At 34.8% G+C, this 23,439-nt stretch overlaps 1 protein-coding gene across 3 annotated transcripts in view; it reads left to right on the plus strand.

Annotated features, from left to right (window-relative positions):
* Positions 1-23,439, plus strand: part of NCAM2 (neural cell adhesion molecule 2) — a 267,992-nt gene that overhangs the window by 215,110 nt on the left and 29,443 nt on the right. For all 3 annotated transcript variants that reach the window (XM_050978893.1, XM_050978895.1, XM_050978903.1), the window contains exons 13-15: positions 9,104-9,223; positions 11,301-11,422; positions 18,720-18,900. In XM_050978893.1, the coding sequence (XP_050834850.1) occupies positions 9,104-9,223; positions 11,301-11,422; positions 18,720-18,900 (423 nt within the window). The remainder of the gene's footprint in view (positions 1-9,103; positions 9,224-11,300; positions 11,423-18,719; positions 18,901-23,439) is intronic.

Here is a 23,439-nt window from a genome sequence, read left to right on the forward strand (position 1 = left end):
CTTTCAGTAACAAAGAATTCATGGATAGAGTTTTGAATGGAAGAGTCCATTTTCAACTGCAGCTCTGCAGCTTTGTGTTGCAAATTTCTAATGGGATGGAAGCCACAACAGGAACTCTACTGTAGGAACAGCTGAAAAAAAAAAAAAAAAAAACAAAAAAAGGAAGAAAAACTGACATACCAATAATTCTTAATTCTTTCTGCCCTGCAAGGGAGAGTGAGAGATTGTAGTTCCTGCTTGTGCCAGGTATGAAATAGACTGGGATAGGATGCAGTTTGATTTATACGACTGAGGAATGAAACAAAGTGATATAGGTGCAGCAAGAGTAGAAGAAAGGAAGGTATACATTCATTAACTCTTCCCTCCCCCCTCAAAGTATACTTCCTTCTTCACTAATCCAGGTTAGTTTCCAAACTTTGATATAAAACAGGGAATACACAGTAGCTTTGCCTACCAGCTAACCATGGACATATTTTTGTAGTCTTTTAATAAATGATCTCATTTTATTTTCTGGGTTGTCTGCCATTCACCATTCTTTTCAGCCTTGAAGGGTATTCAGAAAGAGAAAAAACAATAGGATAAATGACAGTGTGAATTATCTTAATAAGGGCAGTGATTACCCCTCTGCATTGAGATTACAACAGTTATTCCTTTACTGCCTTTTGTAGTATTTTGTGTTCACTCAATAAAGTATTACTCACTTAGATGTCCTAATCTTGCTGTCTTTCCGTGTTCATATAGCCAGGGTAAGCTCAATGTATTCAATGGCCTCGTATTTTTTCTTACAGGATAATTTTAAAACTAGTCTCTACAGAAAGTAAATTTGATTAATGAAAATGTTTAACTTAATCAGGTTTTATATCTAGCAGTATAATTTGTACTACTAAAATTGCAGCAATTATAGTGACATAAATATTTAACAATGAACCCTGCTGAGAACATTAGTCATATGTTAGAAAGCATTTTGAACAATACTTTCTTTTCACATCATGAAGGGAGTATCTGGTAGAAGTCCAAATCCCCATTGATTTCACTGCATTCATTTATTGTTTCAATAAAATTTTTAGTATAGTTCTTTTCAAGTTTCTGGCTGCTTCTCCAAGCAAAATCTTACCATTAGAATTTTTTTTTTTTTTTGTACAATAGTTTTATAGCAGAGGGCAAACTGTTCCAAGAACCAAGATAGTATTCCCCTTTAATTTATAGAATCAGAAAATTTGGTTGGTAGCAATATCTGGTATTTATCTGGTCCAACATCCTGCTTGAACCAAGACTACTGCTGGTCTTAGATCAGATCAGGTTTTGGTTTTGTCTAACTCACTCTCAAGTCCCAGGGATGGAGATTCCTCACCGTCTTGTGTGGTCTTGTTCACAAGGGTCCCAGGATGATGGAAGAGACGAGAAAGTTGACTCCATGTATCAGAAGGCTTGATTTATTATTATATGATAGATAATATATTAAAACTATACTAAAAGAATAGAGGAAAGGATTTCACTAGAAGGCTAAGCTAAGAATAGAAAAGGAATGAATAACAAAGGCTTCTCTCAGACTGAGACCGGCCAGACAGGTGATCTGTGATTGGCTCGTAACTGGAAACAGCCTGATGAGACCAACCACAGATTCCCCCTGTTGCATTCCACAGCAGCAGATAAGAATTGTTTACATTTGTTCCTGAGGCCTCTCAGTTTCTCAGGAGGGGAGAAATCCTAAGGAAAGGATTTTTCATAAAACATGTCGGTGACAGTCTTGCCTTGCAATAACCTGTTTCAGTGCTTCCTGTCTCTCCCAGTGTATCAATATTTCTAATACCTGGTCTGAACATGCCAAAAAAACCCCAAAAAGTGCAGTCACTTTTTCTAAGGACTGTGCTAAAGTTCACCAGTCTCCATGAGAAGCAGAATTTGTATTGACCAAATTAATGCTTCTAAATGCTGTGACAGGAAACTGTTAGCCATCTCTGGATGTTGTTTAAATGATTGTCTGATAACTTGCAACCCTACAAAACACTGGCAATGCTGTGAAAACATAGAGAAAAAATTATAAAATATTTCTTAAAAACTTGTTCCAAAACACTTATTAAATAGATAAAATTCAGAGCTGATGAGTACTGGGATGAGACCTGACACTTTAAAAGAGCTAATTCAAAGAGCATTTGTTTTTGAAATGTATTTGAATTGTGTGATTTTGAAGCTGAGAATGTATTTCCACTTTTACCTATTGCATTCTGTAAAGACTTTTCATTCAGGATGCCTTTGTTTAGTTTAACAAGATCTTCTTACAGGGAATATCAGTTGTTTCAAGAACTCCCTATCCTGGTGATACTGAACTTTATATTTAGTGGTATTTATGAAGTTTTTATCACCCATTCTTTCTCCTCTCCTTTTCCTCTTCCATTTCCTTCTCTCTTTTTCCTTTCCTATTTGTTGACTTGCTTTTCCCTTTTCTTTAATATCCACAAGTGCCTTTTATGGAAGTTGCCTGCATTTTTTAAGATTTGGTATTAGGCAGCTGACTTGGTCATCATAAAGATAGTCGAAGAAATATATGAATAAAAACTGAGAGAAAGAGGTTTTAAAGAGTGTGTGTTTGAAATATAAATGTCATTGTAGTGGTGATGGGAAACAGAATCTGTCAAAGCTAGATCCTGGTTTCCCATGATTACTGACAGGATGCTAATCAGTAATCAGTACAAGTGGCAGGATTCTTTCATGAAATATTTGATTTTACTGTCAAATCAGTATAACAGAAAAATTTGAAGAAGATATCAAGATAATATGGTTTATTTTATCATTTGAAGCACAGATATTTTTTGTAAACATACAGCCTCAAAATAATACATGCATTCACTTTTTTTTTTCTTTAATTACTGCATAGGTGATTTATTTTGTATGCAATTCCTGCAAGAGTGTTTTTATTCTGAATAAAGCTGTGGAAGGTTTACTGATGCTATAATCTATCTCAATGCATTGCTTTTGTTCCAGGAATGTTTTCTTTTTTTCCCTGTGGGCTCTGCTGTTATTCTGATTAAAACCAAGTTGAAGGGTGTTTTTGTAAAATAAATGAATTTCTAAAGCAAATATATTGATTTTTATACCTGAGGTTTATTAAATGAAGAACCTCATCTTCTGGATTCATGATGATTCAATATATTATAAATTATGTTGTCAATCCACAAATTTTCTCTTTTCTGTGTGCTTTAGTTTACAATCCTGCTTGCTTTATTTTCATTATTTTTAGTACTGTGCATCTTGTAATTATGATTTTCCCATGGATTACTTAACCTTTCCTGACTAGGTTTTTTTTTCAGTAGAAATAGGTATCAAAGAAAATCCCTAAATAGGGATGCTTCTTTTGGTTCAGTTTGTATAGTGATATCTTAAACTCCAGCCCAGTAAAATTAAAAATTAAATACATGGAAGAAAGGAGCTTAACATTGTAATTGTGTTTTAATGTGTTATATATTAATTATAATAAAAATTTTACAGCTATTTTTGCCAAATGCATTTTTAATATCAGCCACTGAAAAGTGTTTTGTAAAGAAATTACTCATGTTACTGAACATTAGATTATATTAATTATACCTGATCTACTGCACTGTATATCTTTATTCATGGGTTTTTATTTGTATTCACAGTTAAATGAATGGCTAATTCTTTTATTCCTAAATAATGTAATGATTATACATTATAGTGCATAGAAAGATGGAAATTCCAGGAACAGAACCATTTTATCTGTATTTTAAAGTGGTGACTTTTGTTTCTGGTGTTTTAGTGAATTACTGAAAGTTAGATATTGTCACCAATTTATGCCAGTGATTTCACTGACAGTATGATTTGCTGTGATTATCTTTATTTCATAGAATTTGCAACTTGAAATATTTTCATTATAAAAGTTCATTTATTTGTGTTAGCTGAATTCTGACAGTTATAGCTGGATGCTTGAATGAGTACTTATAAATTAATTGTTATTTGTGCAAGGCAGACAGATGGAACTGAGACAGCCTGGCTGTTTCTGCATATGAATTAACATTTTGTCTATTGTGTAGCAAAATCCTTTTTTTTAAAGTTTTTTGTATTTCTGCCCTGTGGCAATTTCTAACTTCATTCTGTCAATATTTCTGTAAGCTAACTGTGAGTCTCAGCTAGAAAAAAGAGGTTATATACTCTTCCTCTTACTGTGCAAACACATAGAATAAACAAAACAGTTGTTGCTCATCCCAGGCAGACAGATTTTGGGCAAAGTTCTTCATATTCTGTGACATCTACAAGAGTCTCAGACATTTGTACAAAACCTTATTACTTTATCACCCTAAGTTACTCACTGCTATCTTCCCATGACTTTTTCTCCTGCCCTTAAAAGAACATGAATCATCATCACAAAGAGAAACCTGTTAGAGCTTCATAAAAATGCTATTTTTTTTCCCTATTTCCAGGGGACTCAGTTTTTCCTTGAGAGTAGTAAAATAATGAGTAATAGGTGCAGCAAAGTGCTGTTAAATCAAAACCACTTATTAACATGCACAGTAGTCAGGCTGCATGCATCCTCTGCAGTAATGCAGATGCAGATTAAAGGGAGAGAAATAAGGAAAAAACCCCAAACCATCCTCAAATTTGCAATGCTTCTTTGACAGAAATTTCACTCTGCCACCACTATCTCTCATATATAGGAGTGAAGATGCTGTTTCAGCAACAATGTCTCAGCTGCTTTGTTTCAAAATAAATTTATATCCTCCTTCAGTGAGATCTGACATCCTCAGGGGATTGAATCTGGACCTGGAATAACATTGTTGTGTGCAGCAGATCCCTCTCCAATGAGAGCAATGTAACAATTGCATTTCTGTTAATTAACCTCACGTGAGATCCACTTTGGGATTAATCTAGAGGAACTGTACTGCAAGCTCCCCTCACCTTCTTTTCCTTGGTGGTGGTTTATGTAATATATCACAATTCTTGGAAGGTTTCTGAGGCAGATTACTTCAGTGAAAAGACAATTTAATATGCCAGACATTTTTTTCTCTCATTCTGCTGTAATAAAGTAACATAAACAACCTACCCTGGACCAGAGAAGCAGCTGGGGAGTTTTGTTTTGGTTTTACTGACTTGGATTTATAGTACAATTTATTTCACAAGAAATCTTGTGTTTGATGTTCCTTTCCCATGGTTCATTTTGACAGCAGTTAAAATTCTGAGACAATAAAAGGAAGTTTTCTAGATGAAATGCTTGCAAGCTGTATTTTAAATAGTATAAGTTCTGCATTTTTTTCTAGCTAACATATTTCTGTGGGGTTCTGATCTGTACTGAGTTATTTTTTTCAATTTATTAAATTTGCTTGCAAATTACAAGAATCTGTATTATAAAAAAAAGGACTTTATACTTAATGTTGCTTAAACAGTAGGATTAACCTATTATCACATAATAGGTTAAAATTAATATTTATTCAGTAAAATTTAATTCTTTTCATGTTTTGTGTTTCTTTTTAACTTCTTGTTGACAAAATTTAAAAATCCCAACCAAACTAGCAACAATATCTGTGGCATATCTTGTCAAAAATATTAATAACTTTGTATTAAAACCTTAATATAGGATACTAAACCAAAACCAATATACCTGGTAACTTCTTGTGTCATATTGTCCTCCAAGGCTACCTTGAGACTTAAAGCTTCACTTATAAATGGATAACACTAAGCTCTGAGCTGTTGTGCACCATGTTAATTTAATAATTAACTAACTTAAATTAGATAATTTATTTAATTTGGAGAGCTCACAAGTGACTGCTCTGCTTTTCCCTCTTTGGGGTATTCCTTCCAAATCTACTCCTCAATCTAACTAGTCACTATGTGAATTATCCCAGCAAAATCAATCCACAAAATTGAATTATCCAGTTAAAGCTCACAGATACTGTGATTAGAAAGACAATATCTACTGATAAACAGCTAGAAGAAACTGGAAAATATCCAATGATACTCTGAAAGAAAGGGATTTCACTTTAAGTGTATCTGGAACTTGATATCCATCAATAAATGTGCCAATGGCATAATGTAAACATGTGGTATGCAGTGGACTGATTCTTTTCACATTTATGCACTGAATGTGAAAGAAATAAAAATATCCACTGTGTCCAAGGCTATTTTCCTGTGAGAAAAATTTATTTGTGTATGGAAAGATGAATAAGTTGATTTTATACTTAAATAACAGATACACACATGGTTAGGAAAAAAAATGGTTTATGAAGTATTTTCAGTGTTTTCTTCCAATCTCAACTCCCAGTGAGCAGTGAAATTTTCATTTCTCTTAGATTACTCTTCAGTCTTGCACTTTTGTTACACTCTGTGTGACAACTTCTTAATCTGAATTACTCCCAAGTATTCTTTTACAACTGGAGTATGTATTCTAATCCAGAATGTTTTTTGTTTTCAGAAGGCCACATTTATTATTTTTTCCTACATAATATATACACCTCACAGCATCACTGATACTAAGTGGTTCCAGTTTTTGAGGACATATTACGCCAACAGATATGTCTGGGTTAATTCCATAAATGGAATTGCAAAAGTCATTGTGTCTAGAAACATAGTGCTGTGCAGGGGATTCTAAAGTATACACTGATTCTTTAAATACTGCATAAATAAGAAATTTTATTCATTTCTATAGGTCTCAGGGGTGTTTATAAAATCAGGTCCTTAGGTTTCATGTAGCTAACACATTTGCATTTTTTTAAATGTAGACTCGTAGTGCTGCTTTTATGTTGTTTAAATTTTAAAAACATTTACAGTAGCACTAATATTTGGTATGCCCTAAGGTTTTTTTTCAGTGAAATTATTCATCTATGGAAAGTAATCATGGCTGAAAGGCAAGTCAAATACTGCTACTGCTTAGTTAAGTTTTAAATTTCATCTTAACAGAACTCAGTGATATATCTCCTAATCCTGTTCTTATTCTCATGATGATACATTATTTTTTCATGACATGATTATACTTTAGAGTTCAGTATTTTTAAATCTCATAAAATGATAAAGCTAAAACATGCTGGAAGACACACAATTCTGCTGCTCTATTTACAAGAAAACACTTATGTTTCAATGGCAAATTTATGCAAAATGCCCATAATAGAGTGTGAAATATAGAAGTTACTGTTTTTTCAAATTCATTAAATCCCTTTAGGTTCACATTTAATGGGAACTATGTTGGACTGCTGTAGAAACTAAAGAAATAGAAATTCTAATAAATCTGCACTGAAAAGAATAACAATGAGTATGGACAGAAATAATTATGCTTTCATTGGATATATAACTTGAAGGCCTAAAGCAAGTAAAAAAAATGCTTCTTTATAATGAAAAAAATTAGGCTCCCTAGGGACTGTGAAAGATACTACTGGCTCTTTTTTAGAATACTGCATTTCTACCACCACTTGCCAAGAGCAGGGGAAGAATGACCTCCCTGCTCCTGCTGGCCACACTGTTCCTGACACAGGCCAGGAGCCATTGGCCTTCTTGGCCCCCAGGGCACACTGCTGGCTCATGTCCATGTCAGCCAGTACCCCCAGGTCCCTTTCTGCCTGGGCACTGTCCAGCCACTCTGTCCCCAGCCTATAGTGCTGCCGGGGGTTATTGTGGCCAAAATGCAGGACTCAGCACCTGGACTTATTAAACTCCATCCTACTCGACTCTGCCCATGCATCCAATTGTTCCAGGTCTCTCTGCAGAGCCCTCCTACCCTCCAACAGATCAACACACGTTCTCAGCTTAATGTTTGACACAAACTTACTAATGAAGGATTCAATACCCTCATCCATGTGATCAATAAAAACATTGAACAGAACTGGCCCCAGCTCTGACCCCTGAGGACACCACTGGTGACTGGCCCCAGCTGGATGCAGCACCGTTCACCACCACTCTGGGCCGGCCATCCAGCCAGTTCCTAACCCAGCACAGAGTGCCCTGTCCAAGCCCTGGGCTGCCAGCTTTTCCAGGAGTGTGCTGTGGGAGGCAGTGTCAAAGGCCTTGCTGAAACCCAGGTACACAACATCCACAGCCTGTCCTGCATCCACCAGGTGGGTCACTTGGTCATAAAAGGAGATCATCACATGTTGTTCCCACTGCTGCTCAGGGAATGGAGTCCTGCCCCTTCTCCAGCACAGGGTCCCTCCCATGGGAGACTGTTCACCATGAACTGCACCATACTGAGTGCATCCCATGGACAACAGTTCTCCATTAATTTCTGCAGCATGGGTCACTCTTGTCCAGGATCAACTCCTCAAGGACAGGCTGCTTCAGTGTGGTTCCTCTACAGGGTCACAAATCCTACCAGGAAACCTGCTCCAGCATGGGTTCCTGGAATGCTCAATTCCCTGCCAGGAGCCTGTTCCAGCACAGGCTGCCACAGGGTCAAAGCCCTCTCTCAGCATCCATCTGCTCTGGTGTGTACCTCTTCCATGGGTTGCAGGTGGAACTCTGCATCCTTGTGATCTCCCATGGGCTGTAGGAGCACAGCTGCATCTCCATGGGCTGCAGGGGAATCTCAGCTTTGGAGCAACTCCTTCCCCTCCTTCTGCATTGACCTGGGTGTCTGCAGGGCTGTTCCTCTCACATCCTCCTCCTGCTCTTCTCTAGCCACAAGTACATCTGCACATTTCCTTCCTAAATACATTACCACAGAAGGCTACTGTCACTGATGGGCTCAGGCCAGCAGTGGGTCTAGCCTGGAGCCAGCTGGGATTGGCTCTGTCCGACATGGGAGAAGCTTCCAGCACCTTCTCACAGAAGGCACCCCTGCAGCAGCCTTGCTACCAAAACCCAATACACTGTGCCCACAATCTGAACATAAGATATTGCTCCCCAGCAAGGTCCTTAATTGTTGCCCACTGCTTTCACTGCTCCTTCAGAAGCATAACCTGCTCAGTCACATCAATGATTTTCAACAGATGAAAAAAGGAACTGTTAGTGCTCAACAAAAAAGCTGATGTACTGTGATAAAACCAATGTACTGTCAGAATATGAAGCTCAGTATTTACAAGCGAGGAAAGCAAATTATGAATTTGTCTTACTTTTGTTTTTATAAATTTATTTCTTCATCAAATTTTATTCCTTTTTTTTTTTCCTTTAGCTATGGTTGTTCTGAGCAATTTGGAACCAAATACGACCTATGAAATCAAAGTAGCTGCTGTAAATGGAAAAGGGCAAGGAGAGTACAGCAAAATTGAGATCTTTCAGACCTTACCTGTCCGTGAGTAAAACTTGTGCTCTTAAAAGAAAATGTTTATTATTATAATTGTTAGAATATCTCTAGATTTGAATTATTATCCACTGTAGATAATGTTTCAGGTTTATAATCCACTCCCCAGTGTATTATATCAGTTTTTACATTGTTTCTCAGAAATCATGTTTTGTTATTCCATCCTTGCAAGAAGTATGAGTGAAGAAGTATAAGTGTACTTAAATTGGAGAATTCATCCCATTATCTTACATTTCTGAGATTCAGAAAAGCCTTTATTTGATATAATGGAGCACAAACCATGAGATACTAGAATAAGGAATTTTTCTCATTATTAACACTCAGGGTATTATTCACATTAAGAGAAGTGACTTGGCCATTTCTGGAGACATTTCTTCACCAAACTATGGTGCTATTGTTCTGCAATTATCAATCCTCAAACAGAGATCTTAAGCTATGGAAGAAATTATGAGAATAAATTATTTTAAACTATGACTACATGCAAATGAGAAATTCTATTAAACCAATTTTGTATTTGTACTAACTATAGGCCAGAGATTAAGACTAAAATATTAAGGGCAAATAAAAAATATTTTTCTCAAATTATCTTTAAATAGAAACAAGAGTAAATAAATTAAATACATAGAGAGCAGAAAAGCAAAGGAATTACCAGATGGCAGTGTACAGTAATCAAACAGATATGCTGAAATACATCAGCAGCTACTGCCAGACCAGTCTGTCAGAAATCTGTTGCAACAGAACAGTTTCCTGAATAGGGCATTGCTCAGTGTAGCTCATACTGACTCTAAGGGAATGAGCAATAAAAGTAATGTAACTACAAAGAAATACAAAATATTTATGTGATACTATGTTATATTACATTATATTTATTATGATATTTTATGAAATTATTTATATTATATTACATAATATTACATTACATTATATTAATCTATATTACATTATATTATATTATATTTATTTTATTTATTATATTATATTATGATATATTGTATTTATTATATTATGTTGCATTATACATTTTTTCTGTCCCAAAACAGTAACTTGGCAGCTTTCAAATTTCCTATTTCATTGAAGCATATAGTCTAAATATATTCCAGGACAGATAAAATAATTTCCTATTACTCCTATCAGTATACTTGATGGAAGAATGAAAGACATTATACATGTATATGTGATAACATTACACATGTTATCTGATAGCTAGATAAGTTTTGTGCTGTGATCTAATTTTATCCTTACTTTAATAAGTGCTAAACTCAATACAATTATTTTTAAGGAACAGTATCTTTCTGGGTAAATGCATGTTTACAGATATTTTGAAGATAAGACACATCAGTATATGTTCATTTAGCATCTATTTTTAAAAAATGTAATAGGCATTGCATATAGAAAAGATAGTCTGTGATTTTTTGACTAGGGAAGAGTCTGAAAGTGGTCATTAATCTTTGATTGCATTTTTAAGATTACCTTTATCTTCTTATTATAACTAAGACATTTGGTTTTGGTTTAAAAATATTATTCTTTACATTTAATTTTGATATTGACTTCCCTTAGAAGCTGTTATTCTTAGATAACTTTAACTTGACTTGGTACATTTATTGGAGAGTAAGTTTACTTTAAATTGAAAAACTGTATTGCAATTTAGAAATCTCACATAGGATTAAAGGTTATGCTTAAGTTATGGATGCTTACTTGTAAGAGAGTGTCTTCTAAACTTCAGGGTGAGTAGCAGGTTACCAGCCTTGCTGAATTGATGACTACATGATTTTGGAAGGAAATTCCATTTAAAAGTTTTGGAAGTCAGAAAGTCTCCAATAAATGAATATTTCTTTCATATTTCACATAATTTTATATTCTTGTATGAAGAAACTACATTGGAACATATTTAAAGCACAGTATTTAACATTCTTACAAAGGCTGTTTTGTAGTGCCTGGAATGGTCATATTGATTTTAAGATTTTGATTAATATTATTAAGGACAAGTTCCTAGCTGTAATTTAAGAGTTATCTCTCTGCTGATTTATTATCATTATTATTATTGTGTACTGTTTGTTCCCTTATTTAGGGGAGCCAAGCCCCCCTTCAATTCATGGACAACCAGAGAGTGGCAAGAGTTTTAAACTTAGCATAACTAAGCAAGATGATGGAGGTGCCCCCATACTGGAATATATTGTCAAATACAGAAGTGTAAGTATTTCAGTTAATCAAAATAAGTGAATTATGATGGTTAATATCTGTCTTTAGTGCAGAGAAAATTGTTGATATTATTTTAAATTTACCAAAGTGGTTTGCATTCCAGAAAATAATTTAAAAAAATATATAGTATGTTTTCTTTTGGAACTAAGTTGCAGCTGCCTGCATATAAAATAAAAATTGAAAAAAATCCAAAAAAGCACTCAGCTATTCCTAAAGGTATATTGAAAATTCATGTTATCAAGAAAATTATATTCTTTATTGGTTGCATAGTAAAAGTGGGACGTTCAGCTTTTAAAAACACAGTAAATTAAACATTAAAAATACACACTTAAAGGTTGTTTAAACAGAAAATTTTTAATCCATTATAAATGCATCTGTATTGATAGAAAGCTATATTGGAGTGCTCCATAATAATTCTAAATGAAATTAATTGCTGATCATGTTTCATATCTTTTATCTGCCTGAATTCCAAGTTTTCTCTTACAAAAGCCATTGTCACATTTTTGGGAATTTCATGAGTTTCAGGGCACATATCTGTTCTTTGACAGCCATTGGGCAGAGGTTTTTTGCATTCTGCCTTCTAGAAAGCTCTGGTTTGGCGTTCTCTCATCAAAACTGGCAAGCTTAGAAAGCAGGATTTCTGCAGTATATAATATATTTTAAAAAATTGTGTGGGTTTTTATTATTATTAATAATATAGCTAAAATACATTTCCTGATGTACTGTGTTTAGAAATGATTGGATGGAAGAAGTGGCGGCAGAGCTGGCAGAAGTGATGTCTTTCATTCCAGCATAAATTTTTTAAAAATCTCCTTGTGTAGTGTTCATTGAGTAAACCCATTTTACTGGAGTGTTGCAGCAGAATTTCATGAAGAATCCAGAAAATTGGGAATGTAACATTGGAGATCTAGGCATGCTAAACGGAAGGTAGTGAGGACTGTATTTATTCACAGAAAGAAACAATTTTTGAGAAAGTGACTGTAGAACCTGTTGGAATGTTACTAAAAGGAAAAGACAATTCCTTAACTTGTAATAGGTTTTTGTCACATTTCCTCATGTTTACTATATTTTTTTGGTTAGAACCATAACTTTTTGGTTATAGTCTAGGGATTTTCTGAATGCTAAACCTGGTGTGTAAAACTATTCTCCTATGCTAAATATAACCATAGAAGATTAGTAGCTCCAAATTAATTGAGAAATATTTGGTAGCACTCTTAGGAGTATTCTGGGGGAATGACCAGAAGTTATTCTGCTATCACTGATCCCTAAATCTTAACTGACCTTTTAAATGACTCTCCATCCAGTGAATACAGTTGACATAAAAGAAAAGTAATAGCAAAGAAGACGAGGGTAGTAAAATATGCAATACAAGACAGAAAGGGAGTTTTGCAGGATTGAGCTTCCTGGTTAGATTACAGTGCCTTTAAGTATTTAAAGTATTTACCACTGAGAACAAAATAAAGAGTTTGTATATAATGCATTCAGGCAGCATATGGAATTTAATTTGTTTTATGATTAAAACAAGATAAATTCTTTTGGTTCTATCCCCAAAAAATTTTTGGAAATCTAATTTTGATCTTGTGTTTTTACTAGGGTACAATATTATATTATAAAAGATTACTTTTTCTGTGTGGTATTGGAAGGTAAATGTGCAGTTTAAGCAGTAACTGGAAACTTAAAAGGTTGAAGAAAGCTTTTCCTTGGACCTTGAACTCCTTGAACTTCCAACTGAAAAAGCAATTTGACTAAATTAAAGGCCTTTCTACAACAAAAGAAGCAGAATACTTTTTTAATGTGTTTTAATCAGCAAGAATGAATGCTATTTAAAGTTCATAATTATCTGTTGACTGCTTTTCTTCCATCTTCCCCATTGGTCGTGTTTAATTAGCTTTCCTATAACTCTTGCCAGCCTCATTATTAGCACCTGGACCAATGTATTTCCTTGCATGTTTGAAGAGCACATTTGATAACAACCAATACATCAATGGCTTTTTCTTCAGAAAGTTAATTCACCCATGTGTAAATTTTATACAGATGTTTTTTTTAACTAGAGGAAGGACAGCCTTTAATATATTAAAGCAATATTACAGCCTGGTTGAGGGCAAACAGAAGGGTTTTTTTCTGGAAATCATGTATTTAATTCTGTTGAATATTCCTTTCCTAGCATCAGTTTCTTCATATTATGGGCAGGAATTACTGACTACAATCAGACTCCAGCAGCTTGACATTTCCTTCTGTATTCCAGAGTATTAGGTACTGTGCAAATTTTATGATCAGCAGCCTCATTTTTTTTCCATGCTGTTGCACTAAGAAAGTTGAGACAGCCTGACAAAGCTTCACTGATGGAGTCTGAGGCTGGTGGCACGCATTGACTTCAAAGTTACCTTAGGAAAGAATAGGAAGGGAGAGAATAAAACAAGGGAAAATTGTTCCTCACTAACCACCTGGAAAGAGCCGCAATGGGAATTCTCCAGGGAGGTGTCCTGTCTGGTGCCAGAGATGACAGCCAAGCACACTTCTCAGAGGAACTCTTGAATATTTTTTCATGGGGGCCAACTCAAACCACCCTTTTGGTTCTTCTGCTTATGGTGCTTCCAAAGTTGGTTGGGACCCACATGTGAAGCTTTATCCATAGTATTTTCCATAATATGTAAACTATGGAAATATGCACTCAGCTGGTAAGTGGCTGTTTTCTCATGGGGCATTTACCAAGTACCACAGAAATAAATTAAAATCAAGAGGGGAGTGATGATGAGACAAGGAGGCCCAGGAGAAAGGAGCAGTTGGAATACAGGGGAGAGGCTGTCACAGCAGCCAGGACAGACAGACAAGGGAAAGGCAGGCTCCAAAGAAGCCTTTGGAAAGTGTTGACACTGCTTAAGCTTACTTCATAATGCTTAAAAAGAAAGTTCTGAATAGGTGTCTTAACATTTCTATACTTCAGGTCACAGAATGCCAACAGTAAGCTACATTAAAAAAAAAAAAAGCGTGGTGAGGGGAAGAGGGTTCTTTTTGTTTTTCCCTGGCAGGGAAAATATCAGTGAACATTTGGAATTAGAACAGAATAATAAAAATTATTCTCTTTTATGGTTATGAACCTTTTGATAGAAGCAAGAAAAATTTACTAAAGTGACTGGTTTTTACAGGCCTAAAACTTGTTCACCTCTTTGTGACCTGTGACAGGGTTACTATTAATGCTCTGAATTTTGGCAGATAAGTCTCTGATAGTTTACGTGCTTTCCTCTGAAGCATGTTCTCTCTGTTTTGACTGTGTTGATGTGGGACATGTTAATTTTTTCCTTAATGGTGGGTTCTGCAACAAAGTTTATAGATATAGAATATTTTAAAAGAGATAATTTCTTATTTACTCCCACTCTGAGATACCTACCAAGAAACAGGTAAATGCTTTTGCATATCTAGGTTCCAGTCTGCCTGCTGGATCCTTCTGTGTATTTTAGCACATGTACATTACCAGCTGTTTTGTGCTTGGTTCAGTATTTGCCCCTGAACTTTATTACCCACATTACCAGACCTAGAAATCCCCAACCTGATGTAATTAATTTTTGAGAAGTCACTGATAAAATAATTAGATTTTCTTCTGTGAGGATTTCTTGTTATTTTTTCCTGCCAGCTTTCAAGACAGTGTGGTGTCTTCTGTCCCTTTTTTTCATCACAGGGACCACCATAATAAGTCTGTTTGTGCTGAGCTTTCAGCTCAACATTTTAGAGAGGATGGAGAATAAGGGAAGAGCTGAAAGGGTTTAATCACTTTTTATGAGATCCCAGAGGATGTGATTTAGGATACAATGTAGAATGACCATTAAAGAGAGAGATGGTATTTTCCAGACTAGTAAACTGTTTCCTAAACAATAAATTTGCCCTACTTCCACTGTTGTCAGGTGTGCCCTCTGTTTTGAGAAGAAGTCAAGCCATAGTGGACTGGAGTTTTACACTCCTTTGTTTAGTTTTTGGTTGTTTTTGTGGATTTGTTTGTCTCAGTGGAGGTGGTTTCATTTTTGTTTTTGTCAGGGTGTTTAGGTGGTTAGGTTACAGCTGTCTCAAAAACCTAGCTCTTAGACTCTTCTTAATAAAATATGGTTGATGCTTATACTATGAAAAAAAATGAAGCCAAAACTAAATAAAGCCAATATATACACATTTAAGAAATAATGATGTGAGGATTTTGTACTTAATTTTGTTTGTGTTAATATCAGGCTGAAGAGTAATGGAAGTGGGCAGTGAAATCCCCAGAGCTGCCAGTCACTAGTTAGGTTATCAGTGGCCTTTTGTAAAGGAGTATTTCTGCATAACATGAAACAAAATAAGATGCAAATAAAGGAGCTGTTTAATCTCTGAGGTTGCAGATCCCATCACAATTTCTGTGAATGTGGATTTGTTGCTCGATATTAATGATTATTAAAGCCGTTTACATTAATTCATCCCCCAAATTAGACTATAGTTTGTCATTTAGAATTTTCATTCCTTTTGTTGTAGAACACTGTTCATATGTAGAGCCTTCTATAAATTTTAAGTATTAATAAGAGAACAAACTAGTAAGGTTCAAAGTGATCTGTTATAATTGTCTCTTCTGCTCCTTAAGCTATAATTGAAAGAGTCCTATATTAAACAAGGAGATTTTGTGGGAAGATTTACCTGGCAGAGCCATGATTTGTGTTCTCATCCCTCTTTTTCCATTTCTGCACTTGTAGTAAATCAAACATAGACACATTACTGAGCTCTGCTTAGGGGAAAATACTTGAAAATGCAATATAGCTGAAATAACAGCTATAATGAAGGACAGAGAAGTTATTTTCCTTTTTTTTTTCTTTGGTATTTTTGGGGTTTCTTTGGTTTGTTTTGGTTTTGTTTTTTGGGTTGGTTTGTTTGTTTGTTTGTTTTATTTTCCATCTTTAAGAAGCCATAAGCAGTACTCTGGAAAATTTCATCTCTGTCTTTAGAACACACCTTGTTCTCCATACACTTTATTCCTCTTCCTCCCAGCTTGTGTTTGTTACTCTTCAAAAAAGTTTTCTTTCTTCACCTCAGGTCTTGGAATTTGTTTCATTTATCTCAATTCACCCATTTGGTTTCAGTTTCAACTCAATTATGGCATCTCTGGCATGGCATACGCAGGTATTTTGTGACACTACAGCTCATTCACTATTTTTCACCTGACCAAATGGAACACCTGCCTTTTCACTTGCCCTTCTGTCTGCAGAAGTGCAGCTTCATTCCATTCATCACATAGATTTTTGTGCTATTTTTTTCAAAATATAATCATATCTCTGTTTTCAATACTGTTTTTTTTTTTTCTGTAGCAGCTGTATTAGCCTGAATCTTTAGTTTCCAGCTTTAATACTTTTTTTTTTGTCTTTCTATGTTTCTGAAACCCTTTGGAATTCCCTGGTATATCCAAATGGCCTCCATGCACAATACTGAGATTATGTAGGGAACTTCTGATTCATGTTGATATTCTTTGAAATCTAGCTGTATTTTTTCTAACTCCTCCCATACCTTACCAATTTCAACAGCATTAAAGTACAGTGCTTCACAACATTGCTATTCCTAATATCACTAAAGAGTATTTCCATGTGCATATTGCAATCAGTATTAGTTCCTTCTATTTCAGCAGTGCCATGCAAAAATATATTTTATAAAAGGAGTTTAGTATAGTGACAATGTGAGTGGATTCACTCAGTTGATTGCAATAGAAAGTATCCATCAGGATATGGGAAAATATCCTTTAGAGGAAATACTGCTTTCACTGTATGATGAACAAACTTACTCCAGTGTATGTAGTTTTTTTCATTATTTAACTGACCTACCATTCTGATGTTTTTCATTAGTCTATCACTGCACCAAGTAGGAATTTTCACCTGGATGAAAATATTCCTGAAAACAGGTTTTTTTGATTTTAATCATTCTCAGAACTATCATGTGACAATACCAATGCTAATGCAGATGAAGCAAGAAGATTTATGAAAAGGTGAAGTCACAATGGAAAAATCGTCAGTCTCAGAGCTGATAACAAAAAATTTATTTCAGCAGTGCACAAAAGGGAATTTAGTGTGTCCTTTATTTTCTGAAGTCTGGGGACAAATTGAAATAAGCCATAGAGAACATGAGTGGTCCCTGAACTCTAAATTAGTTGCTATTTTCTCTGAAACCTGTATCAGTGAAGAGCAAGATGCTTCAGCAAAGAGCCTAAAGATAAACTGCTGAGTAGTTTGCAGCTAAGAAGTTATACTTGCAGGTATTATAAGTTTGTCTGGCTTTAAATTTTCCCATGTAGCTTATACCCACTGATTGGGTCTATGTTGCTGTAGGGGTTGGATGGCCAGGATCTGTCTCTCAAGAGACATTTGAGCCATGCTATTGTACCTCAGTGTCTCGTAAGGGTAGGACTGCATGGATTCTTGCTGACCGTTACTGGCTGTCATTTGAAAAAGTGAACTTTTTTGTTTGACAATGTGTATTGTTTTATCCTTCTACCTATTAATAGCTGTTTTGTAATTCCTATTTGTATAAAAGAAATTAAATGTATTATGCACTCAAAATAGCAATTGCAAAGGTAAGAACTCCAGATTTATGAAATGCCAGAATTAAGTTTGCAATCTAAGTCCTCATTTGTTCTCTATGTATAGATGTCTTAATTACCTAAACTAGGAGAAATTACGAGAACCCATTTTTGTCTAGAACACCATCCTAAAGATTTGCATGTATCCTCTTGCAGGTGTACACATAGTACTTCATATTTTCTCAAGGTTTTTTATACTTTTGCATACAACCTGGTTTGCAAAATGTTTCCATATTGCTACAATTAGTGTATATTTTGTTAAATACCTAATGTGCGATATAAACACAGCTGGATTCATGAACAATTCAAGAATGGGTTTAATGGCAAGTTTGTTTGAATTAATATTGATCCAAATGTAATTGAAATGTCTGTATAAAAAAAACTTCTTACAAATTTTTTTTTAGCATTTCATTATATAAGTGATTAGCCTGCTATTTAATAAAATAAAACCCAGTATTTGAGCAAAGAATAAATTGAAGCCAAAAAGTTTAAAGGGATTGACCACAAAATTCTCTAAATCCACATTGTGGAAACATGATTAGGAGTACTCAAAATTACAAAAAGCTTAAGAACTCAGAACTCCAAAATCAGATTAGTGTTCATAACCTCTGTAAAGGCAGCTCCATATCTTTATGCATCATGTGCATACAGACTTTAGACAAATAATGAAAGAGCTTGGGAGAATTGAAACAAATGTTTTCATCTTTACAGAAAGATAAGGAAGACCAGTGGCTAGAGAAAAAAGTACAGGGTAGTAGAGACCACATCATCTTAGAGCATCTTCAATGGACCATGGGTTACGAAGTACAAATTACAGCTGCCAACAGACTGGGTTATTCTGAACCAACATTGTATGAATTTAGCATGCCACCAAAGCCCAACATTATTACAGGTAAGTTCTTTTCATTATGTTTTCTCTCTATGAATTATTTCCAGCTCAGAGTACACTGTGTATAGTTGAGCATAACGTAACTGAAGTCTTGGACTGGAAAAACGTGAGACCCCAGATTTTAATATCAGCAAAAGAATTGATTCAGGACCCTTAAATAGGAACCTGTCTCCCACTTTTTTATTAGTAATAAAGTAAATTTTAATTATATAAGAAACATTGATTCTTCAACCCTATTGATAGCACTCAACAAGAAATACTATACTTCAGATACACCTGCTTTTCAAGTTGCCTTGTACTGCATGTTGTCTGGTTAAGCCAGTTATTTTTTAGAATTCTTTATTTAATTCCCATCTCTACATGTGCTTTGGGCTACAGAGGTAATAAAGGTCTTTATTTTAGTATCTGATGAGGTTAAGACTTCAAATAGTCTTGTTTAGATACTGTCTGGATGATTCAGCCTAACATAGTGACCAAACAGTCTTCTATGAGGCTTATTTACAACATTTGAAATCTATAGGAACTTTGTTCATATTTTTAAGTCTGTAAATAGGAAGGTTTGAAATGCCATTCAAGAAAAACTGCATATCAGTTAAGAGTGAGTGTATGAGTTTTAATGCTTCCCAATGTATGGGTTTTTTCTGATGCAACAATGAAAAATTATTTAGGTAACAATAAACCTAAAATAAGGTATTTTCTGGAGTATTATGGGTAATTTTAATTTTTATAAAGAAAATGCTATGAGGAAAAGATTTTAACCTTTTAATTAAAATTATGGGCTACACCTTTAATAATTAATTCCAAATTAGATCAGTATCATCATTACCACTTGAAAAATCAAGTTGTAAATCCTCTAACATAGTATTTTCTGGCTGCCATTTTTCAAATTGTTAGTGTATTAGAATCAACAAAGAACTTGCCAAATAAATACAATGGCAAATATATTAAAATGTAAACCACATTAATACCTCTATTTCAATCTGAATACCTGACTAGCATTGATACAGTGCCAATGAGCTGGAATGAGTCATGAAAATTTTGAAATAACTGGTTATATTTTTTCTTGTTTATTGTAAGTTTCCTTCCAATATATTTTAAGGAAATCTATCTCACTATCTCTGCAACATGTTTGAATATTCCTTAGAAGATTTTTGAATATTGGAAGCATCCTTACCTTTTATTTATTGTAAAGAAAACACATTTGTAATTCATTCACAGACTCAGATCCAGTTCAGTACAAATATTTGTTTATGCACTTGAATTGAAGCAAAGTTGATTTGCATCTTGATTGAAATTCAGGGTCTCAATAGGTTCTCTGTACTTGTTTTTAAACAGTCAGGGCCTTGTGATTGCTATCATACTGAAATAAAATTTCTCTGTGATTGAAAAAGAAAAGGGGAAAAAATGTAGGGAAACTCATTGTCCTGAGGAAATAAAAATATCTCTCAAGTAGAAAAATAAGTAAAAATTTGCTAAGGGAAGGGATAAGCCACTTTGCAATTCTGCTTATGTGAAACAAAAGTATTACTTTTTCTGCAATGTATTTGAACTTTAACCTTTCATAATTATGTAAACTATTCCATACCATTGCCATAGCTGCTGTAGCAGAGAAACTTAATTCTCCTCAGTAAATGTTAGCATAGGTGGTCTCTAGACATTCAAGTAAAAAGTAGCTTAGTTAATTTAATTTCAGAAGAAAGATAGAACACACATTTCTCTCTAAAAAGAGTTTTATAGGTGCTTAGGGGCTTTTTTCCTTTCAGTGCTCTCCCATAACCTCTAAGTAGTTGTAAGAACTCTGTTACACTATTTAACTTCAAGTCTTCTTTGTATGAATCATTACTGCAATTATGATTGTGGAACTAATTAGTTTCCTTGACAACTGTTTTTTCAAAGCCTGAAAAGGAGTGTGAAATTCCCATCACAAGAACATTCTGTAGGCAATTTTTTAAAGTATGTCAAAAGGCATTTAGAATCAGTGGAACATTAGTCTTCATGAGTCAGCGTGATTATCTTGTTTTGAAAGGACATCATATTATAACTACAATATAACCTTATATACATGTATACATAATGCTGCAAAAATATGAGTGTAATCTGTTAAAACATAATAGAGTTTATGTATAAAATGCTTAAGTTCTAGCAGAAATCTTCTTTCTGATGTCATTTGACACTGATAATGCACTATTTGAGGCTTTGGTATTAACAGCAAGGTGTCTACAGATAAATTTTAAACAAGTCATAGGCAACAAAAATTAAACTGGGTAGACTTTTGGATGAAATCTTCATCATTTGTCCTGTGCTCTCTCAGTAACTGAGGTTTCCTTTCATATTATTAATGTAATTATTAGAAAAGCCTCTAATACTCCTGAAGGTGTTCATCTGTATTTGCCCAAATTTGTGGCACTTCAGCTGAACTGAGTGTTTATGTCTAGTCCTAAATTTAAAGAGAAATAAATCTGCAGACCCTATGTATGCAATCTCATTAATACTACTTATCCCAAGTGTATCTTGTTGGTTAACTACATATAACACCCTGGTGAGGTGTATGCAAACTGATGCAATAAATCAGGGAGGTTGAAGCAAGACAGAAGGGAGATGGAAGCAAGGACATGTTGGGTTGTCCTTCCTTTGTAGGGAAATAGGAGTAGTCACAAGAACTAAAACCCTGCTTCTAAATTCTGCAGAAGGAGCTTGTTTGTGCTTTCAAAAGCCATTGGATATCAGGCAGAAGTAGTAATCCCCGAGGACAGGAACTGGAAGCCAAAACTCTACTTATGTGAATATACAACTCCTGTGGGCACTGAATCCACAGCTTCTGCTTCCTAGTGAAGTGTGCAAGTACCAGCTCCTGGCTGCAAGTCAAATCCCATGATAGCCCAAAATGATCATCTTCCAGTAATAGTCTTAGGTCTGGGAAGGAGCTGGAGGCTGCAAATTGCTCCCTGCCATCAGGGAGGTGCATAAATGAGACAGAAATTCCTTTAAATTTTCATATGGTTGGCCTCAGCAGCCTCCCAGTGTAGATCTACTTATTTCATAATGTGTGTTCCTAGGTCTGTAACACACCATTCATTCACTGAGCACTCACATTTGTGATTAGTTCCTTACAATTTGCAATCCTTTTCATGAAAGTGTCCTGGTTTTCTAAGCAGTTCATCAATGGAAACTTGCACTGACTTTGAGAAATGCCCAGCAAAAAAACCTTCTTAAAACATATATATATATATATATGAATATTATATATGTATATATATGTATATGTATATACACACACACACCATTTTCCTTCCTACTTTTCTGAGTTATTTTTTGTGGTCACAATTCTATATCTGAATTTCACATTTCACTTAGGCATATGGGCATGTATTTAAGACTGATGCTTGGAGAAAGAGTGACACAGTCTTAAATGTAGTATTTTAGGTGTTCCAAAATCTCACTGGGGATGTCAGTTAGCAACACTTGCAGGCAGGTACCATTCTAACCTCAGTGTGTTTGCCTCTGAGTGAAGTATTTAGCACACTTTTAGTGCTGATTTGTAGTGTTTCATAAAATTTGCTTCTGGCTTCTCTATACTGTGAAGCTCCTAGTTCTGTGGGATTCTCAAAGGAGCAGTGTGCTTTAGCTCTTCATCCACATTAGGAGAGCATCACTAACCTCTGCAGCAATAAAAGCTCCTGGGAGCAGCTCAAGTCCATTAGCTCCCAGAGCTGACTCTGCAGCCCATTTGTTTGGGCCCTTTCACTCTTTCCCTACAGTGAGAGGACAGAGATCCTGTCTTTGTACCCCACAGCTGGTGCAAAAGTGTCCAAATCATCCTGAACCATTACAGCTGCAACCTAAAAACACATGTACAGGTTGATAGTAAATCTCAAAAGAAAATGGAATGGAAGGTGCTAAAAAAGATCCTTTCTGCAAGTGTTAAATATATTTTCAGGAATTACCAGCAGATTTATGAAAGTGCCATTTTCCAAAGGCTCTTATCCAGTCAGTGCTGTTACTTTGAAAGGCCAGTAGATATATTAAAAATGGTTGCAAGTTGGGTTTTATCACAGGTTTTTTTTTTTCTTCCTCACTAAAAGTTAATAACTTGGTGCAATAGTGGGAAAATGAAAAAAAAATTTGGGGATAACAAGAACTTCTTAGATCTATTTTTCTTACTTTGTGATATTGGTTGTTAGAGGTTTTTTGTTTGGTTGATTTTTTATTTTTTTGTTCCAGTACTGCATGAACTGCGAGTGCAATTTTCTATTGTCTGAAAATGTTTTAATCCCTTGAACATCTCATTTTTTTTTCTGAGCACATGTATCACCACACTTTAAATCATATGCTGGGAGGCAAAAGAGGGACATTATATATAGTATTTTCTCTCATCACCACCAATGACAAAGATGATAATCACCATGTCAAACATGATTTTTATCAGTAGTTTTTACAAAAATACAACAGGATCTGCGGTGGTCTTGACATGAATGAAAAATAAAAGCAGATCTTATCATTGCTTCAAGTATGTGTGCATATATTTGGGTTTGTATTTATGAA

This window comes from Serinus canaria, chromosome 1 (genome assembly GCF_022539315.1).
Source record: "Serinus canaria isolate serCan28SL12 chromosome 1, serCan2020, whole genome shotgun sequence".
Classification (NCBI taxonomy): Eukaryota; Metazoa; Chordata; class Aves; order Passeriformes; family Fringillidae; genus Serinus; species Serinus canaria.